General features: G+C 48.4%; 1 protein-coding gene across 1 annotated transcript in view; it reads right to left on the bottom strand.

The window, feature by feature from the left end:
• SDC3 (syndecan 3) overlaps nucleotides 1-16,961 on the bottom strand; it is a 190,371-nt gene that overhangs the window by 18,408 nt on the left and 155,002 nt on the right. The window contains exon 2 of the mRNA XM_090056897.1: nucleotides 756-873. Coding sequence (XP_089913023.1) covers nucleotides 756-873 — 118 coding nt within the window. The remainder of the gene's footprint in view (nucleotides 1-755; nucleotides 874-16,961) is intronic.

Below are 16,961 nucleotides of genomic sequence, written 5' to 3' on the forward strand. Positions count from 1 at the left end.
TCCTGCCATTGTAAGGGTTGTTAAAATACACTTGAGAAAGCCAAGGAAAAAGGTCATGCCTCTCCCTACAGAGGAAGCCAAAACCTCCCCCATACTCCGTACCAATCTGATCATAGGGTAAAATTCCCTCCTGATCCCAAACGTGGTAGTCGGTCTGATCCTGAGTGGAGGGGGTTTAAATTCCTACCTTTGGCTGCAGCCAACACCCAATGTTTCTGAGGAAGGTGAAAAAACCCTCATGTCTATAGCAATGGGATGGGAAAATATATATTTCCTGGCCCCATGTGGCAACCAATAAAGTCCAGAAGCCTGAGCAAACCAAACACCCTCCATTCTGCTCTGCACCCTGAAGCCAGCAAGCATAACTCTAATGTCTCATTATAGAGAAAGGATGGGGCGCAGGCTGCCAAGCATCCTCAAGGCAGAGTCTGGCTCTTAGGAACAGTGCATCCTGTTAAATACTGTCCACCTGCAGAGGTGCAAGGCTGGTTTGTTAAGATAAGGGATGGATGCCAGCTGGGGAACCTAGCCACATGGAAATTAGCTCCTTGAGCTTAGTAGAGGGCATATGTCTATGACAACATAGATATGGGATCAAGAATTTTCTTCTGGGGCCGGGTAGTATACAAATTAATTCCTTTCCAGATTTACTGGTCACCTACTGGGCCCAGCTCTAGTCCCACTGAAGTCAATGGCAAAGTTCCCAAGATGCAGCTTTGGGATCTTGGGTCCCCTTCTCTTTATACGTTACTTACACCCCGAACCAGACCCTGAGTAGAGATCATCCATTTCGTCATCAGCAAAGGGGTCGTCATCCCCGGACCCTTCCAGGTCCACAGGTCTCTCATAGTTTTCATTACGCCAGCGCTGGGCCTGGAATAAAACAGAGGAGGGTCACCTCGGTAACTCATTCATAGATTTACAATCCTGCATAGGCACTCAAACTGAGATCAGGGTCTACTGAGCTGGATGCTATACAGACACAAAAGGAGAGGCAGGCTCCACCCTGAAGAGTAGTATGTTTGAACAGACAAAGGGTGGCAGGAGAAGCAAAAGCACCAAATGACCTGGGAACTAAGCTGACGTCTCCCAAGTTTTGCTCAGGCAGAATCCACTTTCACTTAGTGGATGACCAAAGTGCAGCTTGCAACCAACTCTGAGTTACCCGACTGAAGTGCAGGAGTGATAGATACTATTACCCTTTTGGACGCATAAATGTCACTATGACAGGAGTGGGATCTCCCTCAGGAGACACTCAGATATCTACCTATTTCTATCAAGGGGGTACTTAAATTTCCAGAGGAGGTAACAAAATTGCTCCTGTGGTTTAGTTGGGTAACTCAGAATTAGTCTCAAGCTGCCATCTGGCTGTCCATTAGGTGAAATAGGATTCGGTTATGTCAAACAAGTTTCTATTCAAAAGTACAGTTTCAAAGAAATTGCCTTTCTTTGGCTGAATTGTATTGATTGCAACAGCATTTCTCGTAAAAGCTAATTTTCTGAAAATGTACACAATTGTTTGGGAAAATTGTTAACAATTTGATTTTTTTTCTTTCAAAATGAGTTACTTGTTTTAATTTATTTTTTGTTCCATGACATTTCAGTAGGAGTAATATATACCACAGGATGTCATAACCTGGAAATTTAAATATTCATACAACAAAATGTGTCATGTAATAATAATACTCTATTGTTCTAATTTTTAAAAAATATAAGGGGCAGCTGCTACTTAGTACCGACTGAAATATCTTATTTCGTAGATCAAAGTGTCTCCTGTGTGTGTGTTTTAATGAAACAGTTTGACACTTCATTACAACACAAACAAGACATGCTTTGATCTCTAAAATAACATAAGATGTTTCAATCTGTACTAAGTAGCAGCTACCCTGAAGGTTTAAGAAATAAAATTACAGAATATTTTTACCTTTAGCATACATTATAATACGACATGATTTGCTATGACACGGCATGTCACATTACTGCTGATATGTTGTGAAATAAGCTAAATATAAGAAAATTAAAAACATAAAAGAAAATAAATTTTAAATGAATTGTTGAGCCTTATACATACCTTCTGAAATTTCTTTTCTGAACAAAGTATCCCACACACACACGCACATTTTTATTTTGAATTTCTATCTGAACTAAAACCAAGACAAACTCTGAGACGTCTAAATGATGAACGAAACAGAAATTCCTAGATTTGGCTGGCTCTGCTTGCCCTTCACCTCCAACCCATCCATTCTGGCTGCACACACAACTCCCTCTGAGACTGCTAGGAGCTACAAGCTGCTCCCCCAGGAAGGCAATTTCCCCCTAGATATGCAACAAGGAGTAGTTTAAGTGATTTAGGCTTATAAATCCCATTTTCAAAAATGACTCGGAGCAGTGATTCTCAACCTTTTTAGACTCAAGGCACACCTCTTTAGGCTTAGGTGTTTGAACACCTAACCGCAGTAACATTTGCAGCATCCTACAGCACTCTTAAAAGATCCCATAGCACTCCAGGGTATCATGGCATCCTCATTAAGGATTGCCCTAGGTATTTAACAGCCTAAGTCTCCTTGAAAGTCAGGAGATTTAGGCTCATAAAAGGTATATACTACTTTTGAAAATAGGACTTAGACTCTTTTTTGCATGTTTTCTCCAAGTCCTCTGGCTGGACCACGATCCTGTATCTCAAGCATTTGGAATGCTCTCTTTTATTATTGTCATCCGTAATTTATGCTATGGCAGTGTCCCAGACGTGCTGTGCACTTTCTACAATAAGGCACAGTCTTTGCCCCAAAGATAATATATGGTCCTGCAGTTTTGAAATTTCCCTAGCCTCTGTATTTTCAAAAAGGAAATTTGTTATTTGATTAAATTAATCCACCAGGAAGATGAATCTGATGGCTCTTCCAGAACTGGAGAGGCCAAAGAAACGTTCACTTTGGGAGCTGGGAGGGAGGCAGAAACGTCCTGGAATTTTAGCACTTTACAAAGGGAAACTCAGTGACTATTATTAATGCTACTGTAGTGCCAAAGGCCTCAAGCCAGATCAGGGCCCTATGGCAGTACACAAACACATGGTGAAGCTGACTACCGTTGGCACCGACTCTCTTGGAGGTTGCTGCAGAGAACAGCAGGGTCACCACAGGAAAAGGAAGCTTGCTAAAGCTGGTTGAATTCACTTTGAAGTCTTCTGTTGCACTGTAGACACAGGGCAAGGCAGCCTCTGACACAGCCCCTTCATGCAGGGGAAGCAATAGGATGGAGCATGCAAGAGCGATAGTAAAAGGGCAGAAGTTGGTGGGAGAGAATTGAGCGCCTGGGAGAAGGATCCTTGTATATTGAGATGTTACCATTTCAGCCAGCAGAGATGCACACTGACTGGCCCATGTCTTTTCTCTGGGAGTCTGGCCAGTATAGAAGTAACTCTCTTCCAAAGTCTTGGTGGCATTTACCACACGTGGGGTTTCTTGCATCAGAGGAAGCACACTGAGCAAGTTAGCAGCCATGGTAGCTGACATCTCCCCCTCTGCACAGACCAGCAGTGCCTGGGGTTGCTGCAGAGACAGTTAATCCCATGTGCTCCATCAGCAATGAAGGCAGAGCCTAGTCACTGCATGCCAGGCACAGCGTACTACAGGTCCGTCTCCCCTTCCCTGGAGCAGAGAGCCCCTAGCCCTTGCCATCCATTCCTTTCAGACAGAGCACAGCACCCCTCACAGACTGATATAATCAGAAGGGAATTCATCTCTGCGATGGAGGCCTGCACCACTTGGGGACGACAAAGTGGGCAAGATGACCTAATCAGTCTTTTCCATCTCTTGATTTCTGGTTTTCTCTAAATTTCTGTTTGCCATCAGCTGTCAGGCTCAGCCACAAATGTAATGGTTACAGATACAGTGGAGCTCAGAATAAGTGTCTGGCATGCAAAAACAATACCTTTGAAGTGCATCTACAGTCAGAAAAGTGCTGAACAACTTGTGGGAAGTTGCAAAATCTGCACCCACAGTGTTGGCTTTTCAAAATCCCACGACCTGAAGCACACATATACAAGTGTGTCACAGCACATTTAGCTCTGGTGACTGCTATGATTACAGAAGCACAGCCAACAGTGCCACAGGCAATTTGATGGATATTTATGGAGCTGTTTGTCCAGGTCAGGTATCAGCTCTCTACCCACATGCTTAGCAATTACATTAGCAATTGCCTATGGGATCTCGCAGGGTGGCTCTGTTCTCCTATCCTTTAGGGAAACAGGGCCCCAGCAATGCTTTACTGCCTAATCAAAAGGATTAGAGTAGAGCTCTGTCCTGAGAACATCATATCAGAACTTTCTACAGGTGGGTGAATATCAGATCTGGAGAAAGAAACACATTTTTTTAGTAAATACCTTTCCTCTTCATTTCTGGAGTCCTGCCCAAGACAAATACATCATCAGCTGCTGAAGCCCCCTTCACTCTTAGCCTTCTTGCCTCTTTACAACCTACCAGAGTCTAGCATGGGTCAGCCACTGTCCGAATCCTCACATGGTGGAACAGGGCAACCCCCCTGACTCCTACCCTACTTCCAGCACCAGTCACTGGCTCCGCTCCCCCATGCAGTGCTGGCACATGTTCCCATCTGCCTCCCTTGCTGACCAAAGCCTCCAAGGACTTTCCCCATCCTCAGTCACAGACTTCATCTCTCTCTCTCTCTTCCTCTTGTTACATCTTCTCACTCTCTGGCACCAGGTTCCCCCTGCAATCTTACCAATGGGCATACACGAGCTTTCTCCGCAGCTCCTGTCACCTGGACTACCCTCCTTGTGTCTACCACCTAGCCTACCACCACAGCTCAGCTAACAACTCTTCCCACGTCCCTTGCCCACAGCTGTTAATTTTGTGCTCTCTCCTCTCTCCCTCATTATTGAACTTGATGAACCTGGAGACCAGCTCAATCCCAGAGGATGCTGAGTACCTCAACTCCTATGGAAGCTCATGGGTGTTGAAAGCACTCAGGTCATGCAGGATCAGATTCAGCAATTGCATTGTGCTATAAAGCACACCTAGACAGGCAAAAAACTTTAACGGGGGGGAATAGAAGACATTTTGGCTCAAGGCTGTCAAAGCACATGGTGAATATACCCCCCTTTCCCCTCCAGCCCTGCAGAGATGCACAGCACTCCCCTCTCTCATCAGGTTCCTGTCAGAGTCAAAGCTTATTGGTAAAGATCTGAGCTTTGGAGCCCAACACCATCTCTCTGCTTCTCCCCTTGGGAGCCAGGAAGTTTGAATTTTACAGTGAGATACATGAACATAGTAAGGGGAAAGTATATTTGGGTTTCCAACAGCTGTAACAGAAATCCAGCCAGCAGGAGTTGCCCACAATGGGCTCATTGACTGACCAGCTCCTGTCTGCACTCCTTGCACTGACTGTACCTGTGAGGGAACCTGTCAGGCTGCCAAGTCCAGCACATGTCGGGAGCTTGACTATGCATCCCCTGCGGCCAAAGGAACAGCCGTTCTGATTCTGAAGCCCAGATGCCTCCCCCTGCACCCAGCCAAGAGTTTCTGCATGAGACAGAAACATGAAGGTACCCCTAGGGAGATTAAAGTTCATCCCATTTGTCCTCATGATAAAATGGTCTCATTAAAATGATGCTCACAGAGCTGCTCTAAATAGTTCCCCAAGACAGGGCCAGAACAAGGGATGGACATAAATGCAATGACATGTTGGCACCGAGAAGGGACAAAGCATTAAGATGGCTCAGCTCTATTTTTGGTTCTGACACTGACAAGTTGAAATAACCTTGAGCAGATCACCTAGCCTCCTAGTGCCTCAGTTTCCCCCTCTGCAGAGTAAAAATAGTAATCCTGTAACAGCTTTCCCCCAGGATTGGGAGACCAATGGAAGATCTCAATGGCTTGGTTGTTAGTGACTTAGAAGTTCCCTACAAGGTCAAATTCTGTCCATTTGACCTACTCAACCACCCATTAATGAGAGCCAGATGGACAGGCCCCTGGTCAAGCTCATTCTGCCCTAAGATTGAAACCAGATGAGGCCACTCCAGCCATTGATTCACTGGCTACTTGCGCTTGGAATGGGAAAGCAAAATAATGAGAGCTCATTCCAAGGATTCCTCAGCCATTGCATACCGTAGCCAGCTCCTGGCCCGCCCCATGCAGGGGAGAGGCACATGCAAACCAACACAAGCCCTGGATCCATTTCACTGGGATAACAGATTGAAACAATCTGGCAATAGCAAACTGGCGCCACCAGCATGCCCCTCCAACCCCCCCAGCATAACAGGAGGCCAAAGGGTGCAATTGCAAAAATGTGGTCTACAATAGCAAGCAGGAATGTTCAATTAAAGTTGCCTCCGTAACTGGAGGGGTTTGCTTCAGCTGCTGCTGTTTTCAGGTAGGGTTTCACAAAGGGAGACCTGAGACCACAGCCTTGCTAGGAATGCCCTGTTGATGCTACATTGGCATGGGGTGATGCAGTGCGACTAGGCTCGGCTACATTATTACATCACTTGAAGACTATGATGCAGCTTGACAACACCAGGGTGTATCTTGAGTGATTTCAGCACCTAGAAACACCCCTGCCATTCGGCCAACGGTTCCTCCATAACACTTTCTGCTCCTCTGAGCATCTAAAGGTGCTTTCCCACCATTATTTAAGCAAACTCCAAGCTCCCATACATGTGGGCATAATTATCTGGAATTGGTTGGAGAAACTGAGGCACAGACCGCTGATGTGACCCATTCTACAGCAGACGTGGAAAGAGAGCTCGAGCTCTACAGCCTTTACATAGCTTCTTCCCAGCTCCACAGGCAACTCTCCTCCAGACCCATATGCGGGGAAGAGGGTAGAAAACAAATGGAAATGGCCTCTAACTTGCAGCTACCACCTGTGGTTGGGGCTGGAAATGCTACAAGATCAACCATCCTGTTCACGGCTATTTCACTCTTGGACCAAGAATGGAATTCAGAGGTGCAGAGACTGAGACAGATGTGGAAAATATGGAGAAAATTAATGGACCTTTTCAAGCCTCTAAGCATGCTCGTACTAGGATTGATGTCTGCTTTGGACAGACTCCAGTCAGCCCGTACTTCCCTAACAACCACCCCAGTCCATCTGCCTGCGGCGTGTAGGAAAGAAAGAAGAGCTAAGAACAATGCTTGCCAAGGTGTTTTACCAATGACGGCTTATTTCCAAGAGATTCACAGCAGCACCGTTTGATCTAGGAATCCGTCTGGCTGCTGGGAAGGGTGGGCATCAGCATTTTAATACAATCCAGGAAACAGTTTGCAGCAGCAGGCGCTGGTTTTTGAGCTATTAGTAGGTATTTATTAGGCATGTTCTCGGCACTGTACAGGGCACAGTCACTTCCCACAGGGCTTGCATCATGAAAGATACAGAACAAATGCAGCTCTTGCAGACACCAGATGCAGCGGTTGGATGAATCACACCTGAGCCCAGGCCAGAAGCCACAATCTTCAATTCTAACAATCCAGGCCTCTCCTGTAGCACTACCATGAAACACAGAGGGAAGGAGAAAGAGGCTGGAGGAACCATGAGGAAACCAGCCTGTGTGCAGAAGTAGAATAGAGCAGCTCCATGTCCTGGGCAGCTGTTCTGCGTAGGGTAGCTCCACCTGCTGTATTGGCAGCAGTGGCGGTGGTGTGGCCAGCCTTCAGCTGCATCGGTGGCTATTTTTGTGTCCCCCACAAAGGCAGCACCTTGGGCTGCTGCCTCAGTTGCACCCCTCCACCCTCCCTCCCAGTTACACTTACACTCTGGCCTACGTGCACCTGGCTTGATTGCTAGCAGCAGTTGTTGAATCTCTGGGTTTGTTTTTTTCAATTAAGAGCTAATTGAGTTTTACAAGCATGACATCTTTCCCTATTATTACACAGCACAATAAATAAAATACCTGCCCCTGGGCCTGAGAGAGATCGGATGCAGCTGGGAGTAGCAGCACATCACCCTATCTCTCTGTGGAGGCAGCCACCACAGGTCAGCACTGCCTCTTCACACACATAAAACCCCTGTAGTACAGGCCAACCGCAACAATAGCTGCTGGGAGTATGGGGTCTGAATCAGAAGGGTGCTTAGAGTCTCCTAGGAGATGCTGAGCAACTTCAACTTGTCTGGACTTCAGCAACATCCTGGGGACGCTGAACACCTTGCTGATTCTGGCCCCACAACCGCTTCAGGGAAAGATTTGGGTCCGAAGAGGAGTTGAAATCATCCTGCACTGGCACTTCTCTCTCTTGCTGAGCACCTTCATCTCCCATTGTAGCAGAACGGCTGGAGCACCACCCTGGCCCGGGCCCAGGATGGGCTGGAGGGGAGCCTCCCCTGCAGACTGGGAAAGGGTTTTGCGCGGCACACTGGTGTAGACTGTCAGAGGGCAGAGCACTTGCTGTGCCTCCCTCACGCTGTGCAATTCCTTTGGGGCCCACTGGGTTTGCCTGTCTTTGTAGCCAACAGCACACAAGACAGCAGTGCAGCTACGAACATATGCGACCACTTTGACCTCAGTCCAAATGACCAACAAGCCCTTTGCATCTGGGTGACTGGGGACAGCCTTCAGTGTGGGTATGGAGCAAGGCCCCGACTAATTTCCTTGGGTCCACAGTATCCGTTTCATTTTTGTAGCAGCTCCTCTTGGGTTAACAAGTGGCTCTGGTCTGGTATCTGGCATTCATCTTGGTGGCGGGTTTCTGAGCTCCGTCCTTAGCTGAGCTGGGCAAAAAGCTCTTTCTGTCTGTGTGGGTCTGAAGGGTGAACCCCACTAGGAAAAGCAACTGGACTCTCTTGCAGAGAGGTAAGAGTCTGCCCTCAGAGTTAATAAGCACAGACCCAAAAGTGACCTTTCTAGGAACGACCCCTCAGCCCTGCTCTCAGGTGCTACTCAATACCTTCTCTGGCGTTCAGTCCCCTCCTGTCCCTCTATAGCTTCAAGTTAGACAGACAGATGGACATGAAATTTTTCTAGCTAACCTATGTTCTGGAGTAACATCCTTCTGATGCACACGTACAAGACAGGCATTATCATCGTTCTCACTGCAAAGGGATGGGCTGCAACCCCTAATACTTACATAATACTCAGCCCTCAAAATTGTGACAAAAATTTACCAGCCTAAGGCCAAAAACTTGGCTTTACTTTTTTGACTGGGATCATGTAAACCTTACTGACATCAAAACCCAACAGTGCTGCCAGTGGGGGAGAAGGCTTGCAGTTGGACTACTGCAAGGCATATGCTCAGAAGAACGCACGCCCACTGAAGCCTGTAACCTTAAAAGCTCCGATGTGCTTTCTTCCATGTAGGATAAATCCTAAACCAAAAATGAGTTCCTGGTAAAAATAAGTAAGTACATCCCTGTCCTACCAGACAGAAGGAATTTGAGCTTAGCTTTTCCCAGTAAAATCACATCAAGAGAGTGTGTGACCCTGGAAGGTGTTGCTACATGTATGAGTGCTATTGCAAACTGCAGAAGAATAAGTGAAAACCACTTGCAGTAATCCGTTCATGGAGGCGCACTGGCCATTGACAGCAAGTATGCACCCTGGGGTTATAGTAAGACCTTGTAGAACGTGGTAAGACCATAAGTGATTAAGGAGCCTGTCTTTTTCCCCCAGTATGCCTGACAGCCCAGTCAGGACAGGGCCAGACAACCACACAGGTCTTAGACAACACCCCCCAACCCACATGGGAAGCGGTACGGCTAATGGAGTAGGACAGAAGAAAGGGAGTCAGCACCCCTGGGATCCCAGCTCAACCACTGGCTTCCTTTATATGACCTGAAGTAGACCCCATGGGGTCTGAACCTCAAAAGAAATGAGCACACACCCCTCTAGCTAAAGTCCGGGGGGAAGGAGAGGGCATAAGTGCTTGGGACCTATGAAAATCAGGCCCTTCACTTCACTATGCCTCAGCTTTCCTCTCTGTGAGGGAATACAAGTGTTGGACCCTATGGGTGGGTTTGCAAGGGGCAGGGCTCAGTTCAGAGATGTTTCTAAGGTGCTTTGAGATCCTTGAGCAGGACAAGGCATCCTCCTCACTCTTGCTTGTCAAAAACACTAGGGCTAGGGGGAGAAATTACACATAAACCAGTATACGTGATTGGAAACCAGTTCAAATCTGTAATACATCGGAAGTCCAATGCACATAAACTGCTTTAAAAATGGCCAAAGCCAGTTTAAGATAAACCTGGATGGATGTAATATCAGACTGAACTCGTTTAGATTAAATGGGTTTCCTGAACTTCTGTCCCAGATCCCCTCCACATTTAAGTTAACTCACAGTCCCCCTGCATCCCAGGATGTTTTGCACCTCCCCGTAAGCCCATCTGTGCAGGGTGGGCAGGCTAGCCCTGGCCCAAGCCTGAGCAAGGAGGTGCGCTCTAGTGCCCACTCCCCCCTCCCCAGCCCCCACCAGCTTCTGGCCTGAGCCACTGCAAGCACATTGGGTGCATTTCCTAAATCAAAAGCGGATGTCTGTTCCCTTGCTTATTAATTCAATCTATACAGTTTAGACTAACCTACAAAGATTGAATTGATTCAGCCTTGGGCTTTCTCACTGTCTGTACTTGGCCTGGATGCTTGGAGCATGGCAAAAATTTTGGAGACTGAGACCCTTCCTCATTGCTCTGGAAAGGGAGTTTGTCTGAAGTGGGACTTCCAGGCTCTCTGAGCTGAGAACAAAACCTTTAAGGAAACCCAGTTCCCTGATCTAGTCTTGCCTCCCTCTAAATTACTTCCTTCCCACCTGACTTTTGCAAACAGTGTCTTTTTCCCAGGGGAAAGGGAGCAAGGAAGAAAACACAGCAGAACACCTGGGGGGATAGGAACAAGGAGTTTCCAAAACATCCAGGAGCAATGTCCTCATTAATAAAACTTCCCTAGACAGGCCGGGGGAGTTTGAAGCTAAATACCCGTTTGTGCTCCATACGGTAATTGCCCATGAAGTCAGAGGCAGATACTGGCTATCGACAAGCAGAAATTTCCATTCACCTACTGCAAGTGGGATCCCAAGCCAGTATTACTCTGCAGAGGGCAGCACCAACAAGGGGCTATGAGGAGACAGGTAGTGAGGAGATGTTTTGGACCAGACTTCAGAGCATATCTTCTCTTCTCCTGGGGAATGGACAACCATGGGCATAGGGGGCCAGTGGACCACGTGGTGCAGCTTCATTCCTGTCTCCAGCTCCTGTGTCACAAACACACAAGTATGTTTGATACTTTCCTACTGATACTCCCATGTCAGCCATTGACATGGTTGCCATGAAGATATGAATGACAGTGAGGCTGTGATAGTTGTAGAGGCTGGCTGAGGGGGAATGGGTGGTATCAAGGCATGGTCTGTAATAAGACATGTCCCACACCCTTTACAAGCAAGGTTTATGAGCTCTTATATTAGGTGCTCCAAAAGAAACAGCACTTCCTCCCTTAAGGCAAGCATGGAGAGGTACCCAGGGCCAGCTAATTTTACCACTCTACTGGTCACTTGGCAAGTGAGAGATCTGCGTGGGGAGCCATCTCCCTCTGCAGTGCCCCAAGCCCCCATTTCCCTGTGGATGTCAGCAAATAGCATTGGTGTTTCAACGATGGGTGGTTTCCCTCCCTAGCTTCCGTCATGCCATGGTTTGATTTCTCTCTGTCTGCAAGAAAAAAGAAATAGCACACGAGCATCATGTGCAATGGGTGAAGGGAGCTGGAGTCATCAGCCCCGCCAGTGAATCCACAGTGCAGGCCCTGTTGGTTTCCCTGACAGAGCACATCAGAGCGCATCATCTCCCAGCCCCTCTGCCAGAGCTGACTTGCCGCTAGCACGCCTCTGGGGCCAGAGCCAGGGAAGCCAGGGGCTGAAGTAATCTCTACTGGCAGCCGGGACATTGGCAAGGCCATTTAAGAAAAACAGATTCATATCCCAGCTCTGTCCTTGGACACAGCTGTGAAATTCATACCAGGCCAGCTCACTGGCTTGTTATCTGCTGCCCAACACGCAGTGAAAGTTCATCCCCTGAGACACTGAACTGCCTGCTCCCCTGACTGCTCCTAGGTCACAGAGCAGGCCGCCATGCACAAATGCTGCGTGCCAGGAGTGTCTATGGAAGTTCACCCACTCCCTAGCATACAAGCAAGTATATGGTGTGACACACACCAGCTCACCCTCCCATCTGGCAACAGTGGCAGGTAAACAAGGAGCAAAGCAAAGTAGCAGGGAGCTCTTATCACTACATTTATCACAACAATTTGTAGTAACTTCTGCATTCGTTTCTATGAGAGAATCTCCCAGTTCATCACTCAAGGTCTCAGTCTTTATCTTCAAGGCTCTCTACATCCTGGGCTCAGTTGCATCCAAAAGATCACAGGAAGCTCTAGCAGAAAGAGTGCAGTTAACAATTAAGCTCCTTCAGTACAATGGAGCTCTCTCCAGCTTCATGTGGGTGGGAGACAGAACTTCCTGAGGGTCCGGTCCAGAGCCGGGAAATAATTCTCCAGGCACTAACCACCAGCTCAAACCTCACCAAAAACCAGGTGCACTGCTTTACCCTGCCTCTGGTAACATAAATACGCAGCAACAGGTAGCCTGAAAAAATCCCAGTGAAGCCAGATGCTGCACTACATGCACTTTCTCCCCCCGGAGATGGGAGAACAAACAACAGGTACCAGATGTGTAATCACATTGTGTAACGTGCTGCTGGAGGGCACTCGGATTCTACAGAGATGAATCGGGAATTACATCAGCCACAACACTCCCTAAAAGATGGGTAGGTAAGTATTCCCTACAGGACAGAAGAGGGAATTGAGGCAAGATGACATGTCTAAGACTAAACAGCCAATGGGCACGCTACACATGCAATTACAGCACCTGAATAAACTGTAGAGCTTATTGCTCTGGAGTTTACTGCTCCCGAGCATGCTGTTTGAACGTGCGCCTTAGAGCAATAAACTCCAAAGCAATAAACTGCACAGGTCATTCATGCACAGCATGCTGAGCTGGCAACAGGCCCAGGGGGGAGAGGGGTCAGCCTGCCAGCCAGTGGTTGCTCCCCCCAGCTCAATCTGCTGCAAAGGGGCTGCCTGGGGTATGAGGCTGCTTTAGTGTGGGATTAGCCAGCAGGCAGCCCCCCACTGAAGCACTCCCATGCCCTAGCCAGCCCCTCCAGTGTCTACATGTGTACTGCCATGGAGTTTTTACTCTGCAGCAGGCTAGTACTTGTATTTACTTGTATTTACAAGTACTAGCCTGCTGCAGAGTAAAATGAGTCTAATAGGGGTGCACGTATAGATGCCGAGACATCCACAGCCCAGCTAATTAGTCAACTGCACAGTAAATATCTTATGTAGATGTGCCCATTTAGTAGCAGAGTTGAGAACCCATGGCTCTTAATTCACTGTTCCTTGCTCCAGACTCCAGACTTTCCTGTGAGTTCCTCTAATAGCAAAGCCATGACTGGTAGTACATGGGGAGCAAAAAGGAGAGTCAGAGACCAGCATTCCAGAAGCAAGAGGTCACTTAAGTCTTTAGTGCCAGCTGAAGCACCAGTGCAAGGGCTGTGAAAATGCTAACCACAATTAAGTCACATGGGATCCCATTTTTCAGACCCTGACACCGTGAAGTAGGCAATCAGATTGGTGCTAAACACCCCCAAGTGCCCTGGATTGCTCCTCACTCTTGTGCACAAATTAACAAGCCCTTAACTATTTGTCCAGCTGGTATTCATTTAGCCACAGCCAGTGATTGGTTTCTTTGGGCTACATCTGTCACCCCAAGCTGCTACCTTGCAAAACTGTATGACAATGCTTTAGTTCTCAGGAGGTCTGGAAGCTAGTTCTGGCTTTGCTACTGCTCTGCTGGGTGGCCTGGAACAAGTCATTTTGCTTTTTCTGTCTCATCTATATAAATTGTAACATCTTCAGAGCAGGAGCTGTCTCTTGCTGGGCAGTGGTCACAAACAAGGGGGAACTAATCTCACCAAAGACCTTAAGGGGCTACCTTAATGCATATAATATTATAACAATCCCTTTGTGGCCATGTACTTTGTGAGGATGGACACTCATGCTCTACATGGTGTTAGCATAGCAGCTTAGCTACTCTCTATTTCAAAGTTGCCTTGTTCTGTCTTTATGTGAAATGATTTGTGGGAGGGTCAAGGTTTTCCTTCCATTGGGTTTTCTCCTTAATGGACTTTATTGAGAACCGTCCCTGATCAGTGGGGAGGAGGCCTTTCTCCCCTAGCAGACTGGTACCCAGTAGCAACAGGCAATAAAAGTTCCCTCTGCATATAAGCAGTAGCCAGCTGGCAGGCCAGGGCTTGGGATCAATATGCTGGCTGTCACACAAGCACATCTATTCAGGCAATCAGTCCCTTCCTGCTGGCACACACTCACACCTGCTGTGCAGCTGTCACTGCTCATGTTCCACTGGAGACAGGATGGCACACACCTGGGATGCGCAGCAACCAGCAGGTGCATTTGACCTGGACACACCTGAATGTGCATCTGCCCCTGTAGACACACTGGATTTGGCTGCCTCTACTGAAGCAGACCAGCTGCCTTCTAGACAAGATGTACCTTCAGCGATCCACAGCTGCCAAGCCGATGAAACAAAGAAAGGACAAATGCCCTTACACTAATGCTCAAAGTATGGGGAATAAGCAGGAGGAACGCGCCCTCCAGATAGCTAGTACAAACCCAGACATAGTAGGTCTCACTGAAACCTGGTGGGATTCATCCCACAACTGGGCGGTAAATATGAGGGGCTACAGACTATACAGGCGGGATAGAAAGGGGAGGAAAGGCGGGGGTGTGGTGGTCTACGTCGAAGAGCAATACACATCCTCAACTAACAGGATGGGGACAGAGGAGGGGCAGGCTGAAGTGCTCTGGGTCAGAATACAGGGGGGTCATGGGGAAAGGGACTTAACGGTGGAGGTCTACTACAGACCCTCCCAACCAAAGGGAAGAACTGAACTGGGAATTCTTGGGTCAGCTTGCGGAGGCACTTCAAGCAAGGGATGTAGTTGTCATGGGTGATCTAAACTACCCAGACATTTGCTGGGAGGAGCAGTCAGCCAGGTTGGACCGCTCACGTAGGTTCCTAGCTGAGTTACAGGACCTCCACCTAACCCAGGAGGTGCACAGCCCCACCAGGGAGAATGCCCTGCTGGACCTGGACCTGGTCCTGGCCACAGGAGACGAGCTGGTGAGGGGACTCCAGGTCCTCGACCACCTGGGCAATAGCGATCATCGCCTACTGGAATTCACCATCCAACACAGGAAGGCCAATGCCTGCAGCAAGGCAGTAGCCCTTGACTTCAGGAGGGCCAGCTTCAACGAGTTGAGGAGGTTGGTAGGAGAGGCATTGTGGTCCCAGAGAATAGGGGAACTAGGTGTCCAAGATGAGTGGTTGTTCCTTAAGGAGACGATCCTCCGAGCCCAAGAGGTGACAGTCCCAACGCGAGTCAAAGGGGGCAAGAGTGCTCAGAAGCCTCCCTGGCTCACCAAAGGCATTCAGGAATGTCTGAAAGCTAAAAAGGAAATGTACATGCAGTGGAAGTGCGGGGGAAGGGGGGCTATCACCAAGGAGGATTATACCTCCATAGCAAGAGTCTGTAGGGAGGCTGTTAGGAAAGCTAAGGTGGAGACGGAACTAGAGCTAGCAACAAGGATCAAGGATAACACAAAGTCCTTTTTTAAATACATAGGGAGTAAAAAGAAGGCACCAGGCAATGTGGGACCCCTGCAGGATACTCTTGGCAATCTGGTGGTTGCACCAGATGAAAAAGCAGACCTTTTTAACAAATTCTTTGCCTCCATTTTTCTGAGCAGGGACCAGGACTTCTCCCCCAGTGGGATTCAGGATGGACTCAGGAGTGACTCCGCCAGGCCTAGGGTAAGGGAGGGCCAAGTTAGGGAACTTCTGGAGAGGCTGGATGTGTTCGTATCAGCAGGTCCTGATGATCTCCACCCCAGGGTGCTGAGGGAATTGGCAGAGGTCATTGCGGGACCCCTGGCACAGCTTTATGAGCACTTGTGGTGCTCTGGCCAGGTGCCAGAAGACTGGAAGAGGGCCAATGTGGTCCCCATGTTCAAAAAAGGGAGGAGGGAGGACCCAGGCACCTATAGGCCCATTAGTCATACTTCAGTCCTGGGGAGGCTCTTTGAAAAAATTATCCAGGAGCACAACTGCGAGGGACCAGCAGAGGGGGCGATGCTCAGGGGCAACCAGCATGGGTTCATTAAGGGCAGGTCCCATCAGACCAACCTGACTGCCTTCTGTGATCAGGTCACAAAATCATTGGATGCAGGTGTTGCGGTGGACGTAGTGTTTCCGGACTTCAGGAAGGCCTTTGACAACATCTCCCACTCCATTCTCATTAAAAAGCTATATGACTGTGGTGTTGATGCCTACACAGTCAGATAGGTCGCAAATTGGCTAGGGGGCTGCACCCAGAGAGTGGTGGTGGATGGGCCATATTTGACCTGGAGGGAGGTGGGCAGTGGGGTCCCCCAGGGCTTGGTCTTTGGGCCCGCACTGTTCAATTTCTTTATCAGCGACTTGGACGAGGGAGTGAAAAGCACCCTGTTCAAATTTGCTGATGACATCAAGATTTGGGGAGAGATGGACATGCTAGAAGGGAGGGACAGGATACAACTGGACCAGGGCAAATGTGAATACGATGGGATTCAATACTGACAAGTGCAGAGTACTTGGATAGAAAGAATCAGCAGCATACCTACAGGCTGGGGAACTCCCTTCTTGAAAGCACAGTGGCAGAAAGAGATCTTGGAGTCATTGTTGATTCCAAGATGAACATGGGCCGGCAGTGTGGGGTGGTAATCAGGAAGGCCAACCACACAGATGCATCTCGAGCAGGTCCAAGGCGGTGATCCTCCCCCTCTATGCGGCACTGGTCAGGCCACAGTTGGAGTACTACATCCAGTTCTGGGCGCCGCACTTCAAGAGGGA

This window comes from Crocodylus siamensis, chromosome 7, assembly GCF_052110815.1.
Source record: "Crocodylus siamensis isolate JL-2025a chromosome 7, ASM5211081v1, whole genome shotgun sequence".
NCBI lineage: Eukaryota > Metazoa > Chordata > Crocodylia > Crocodylidae > Crocodylus > Crocodylus siamensis.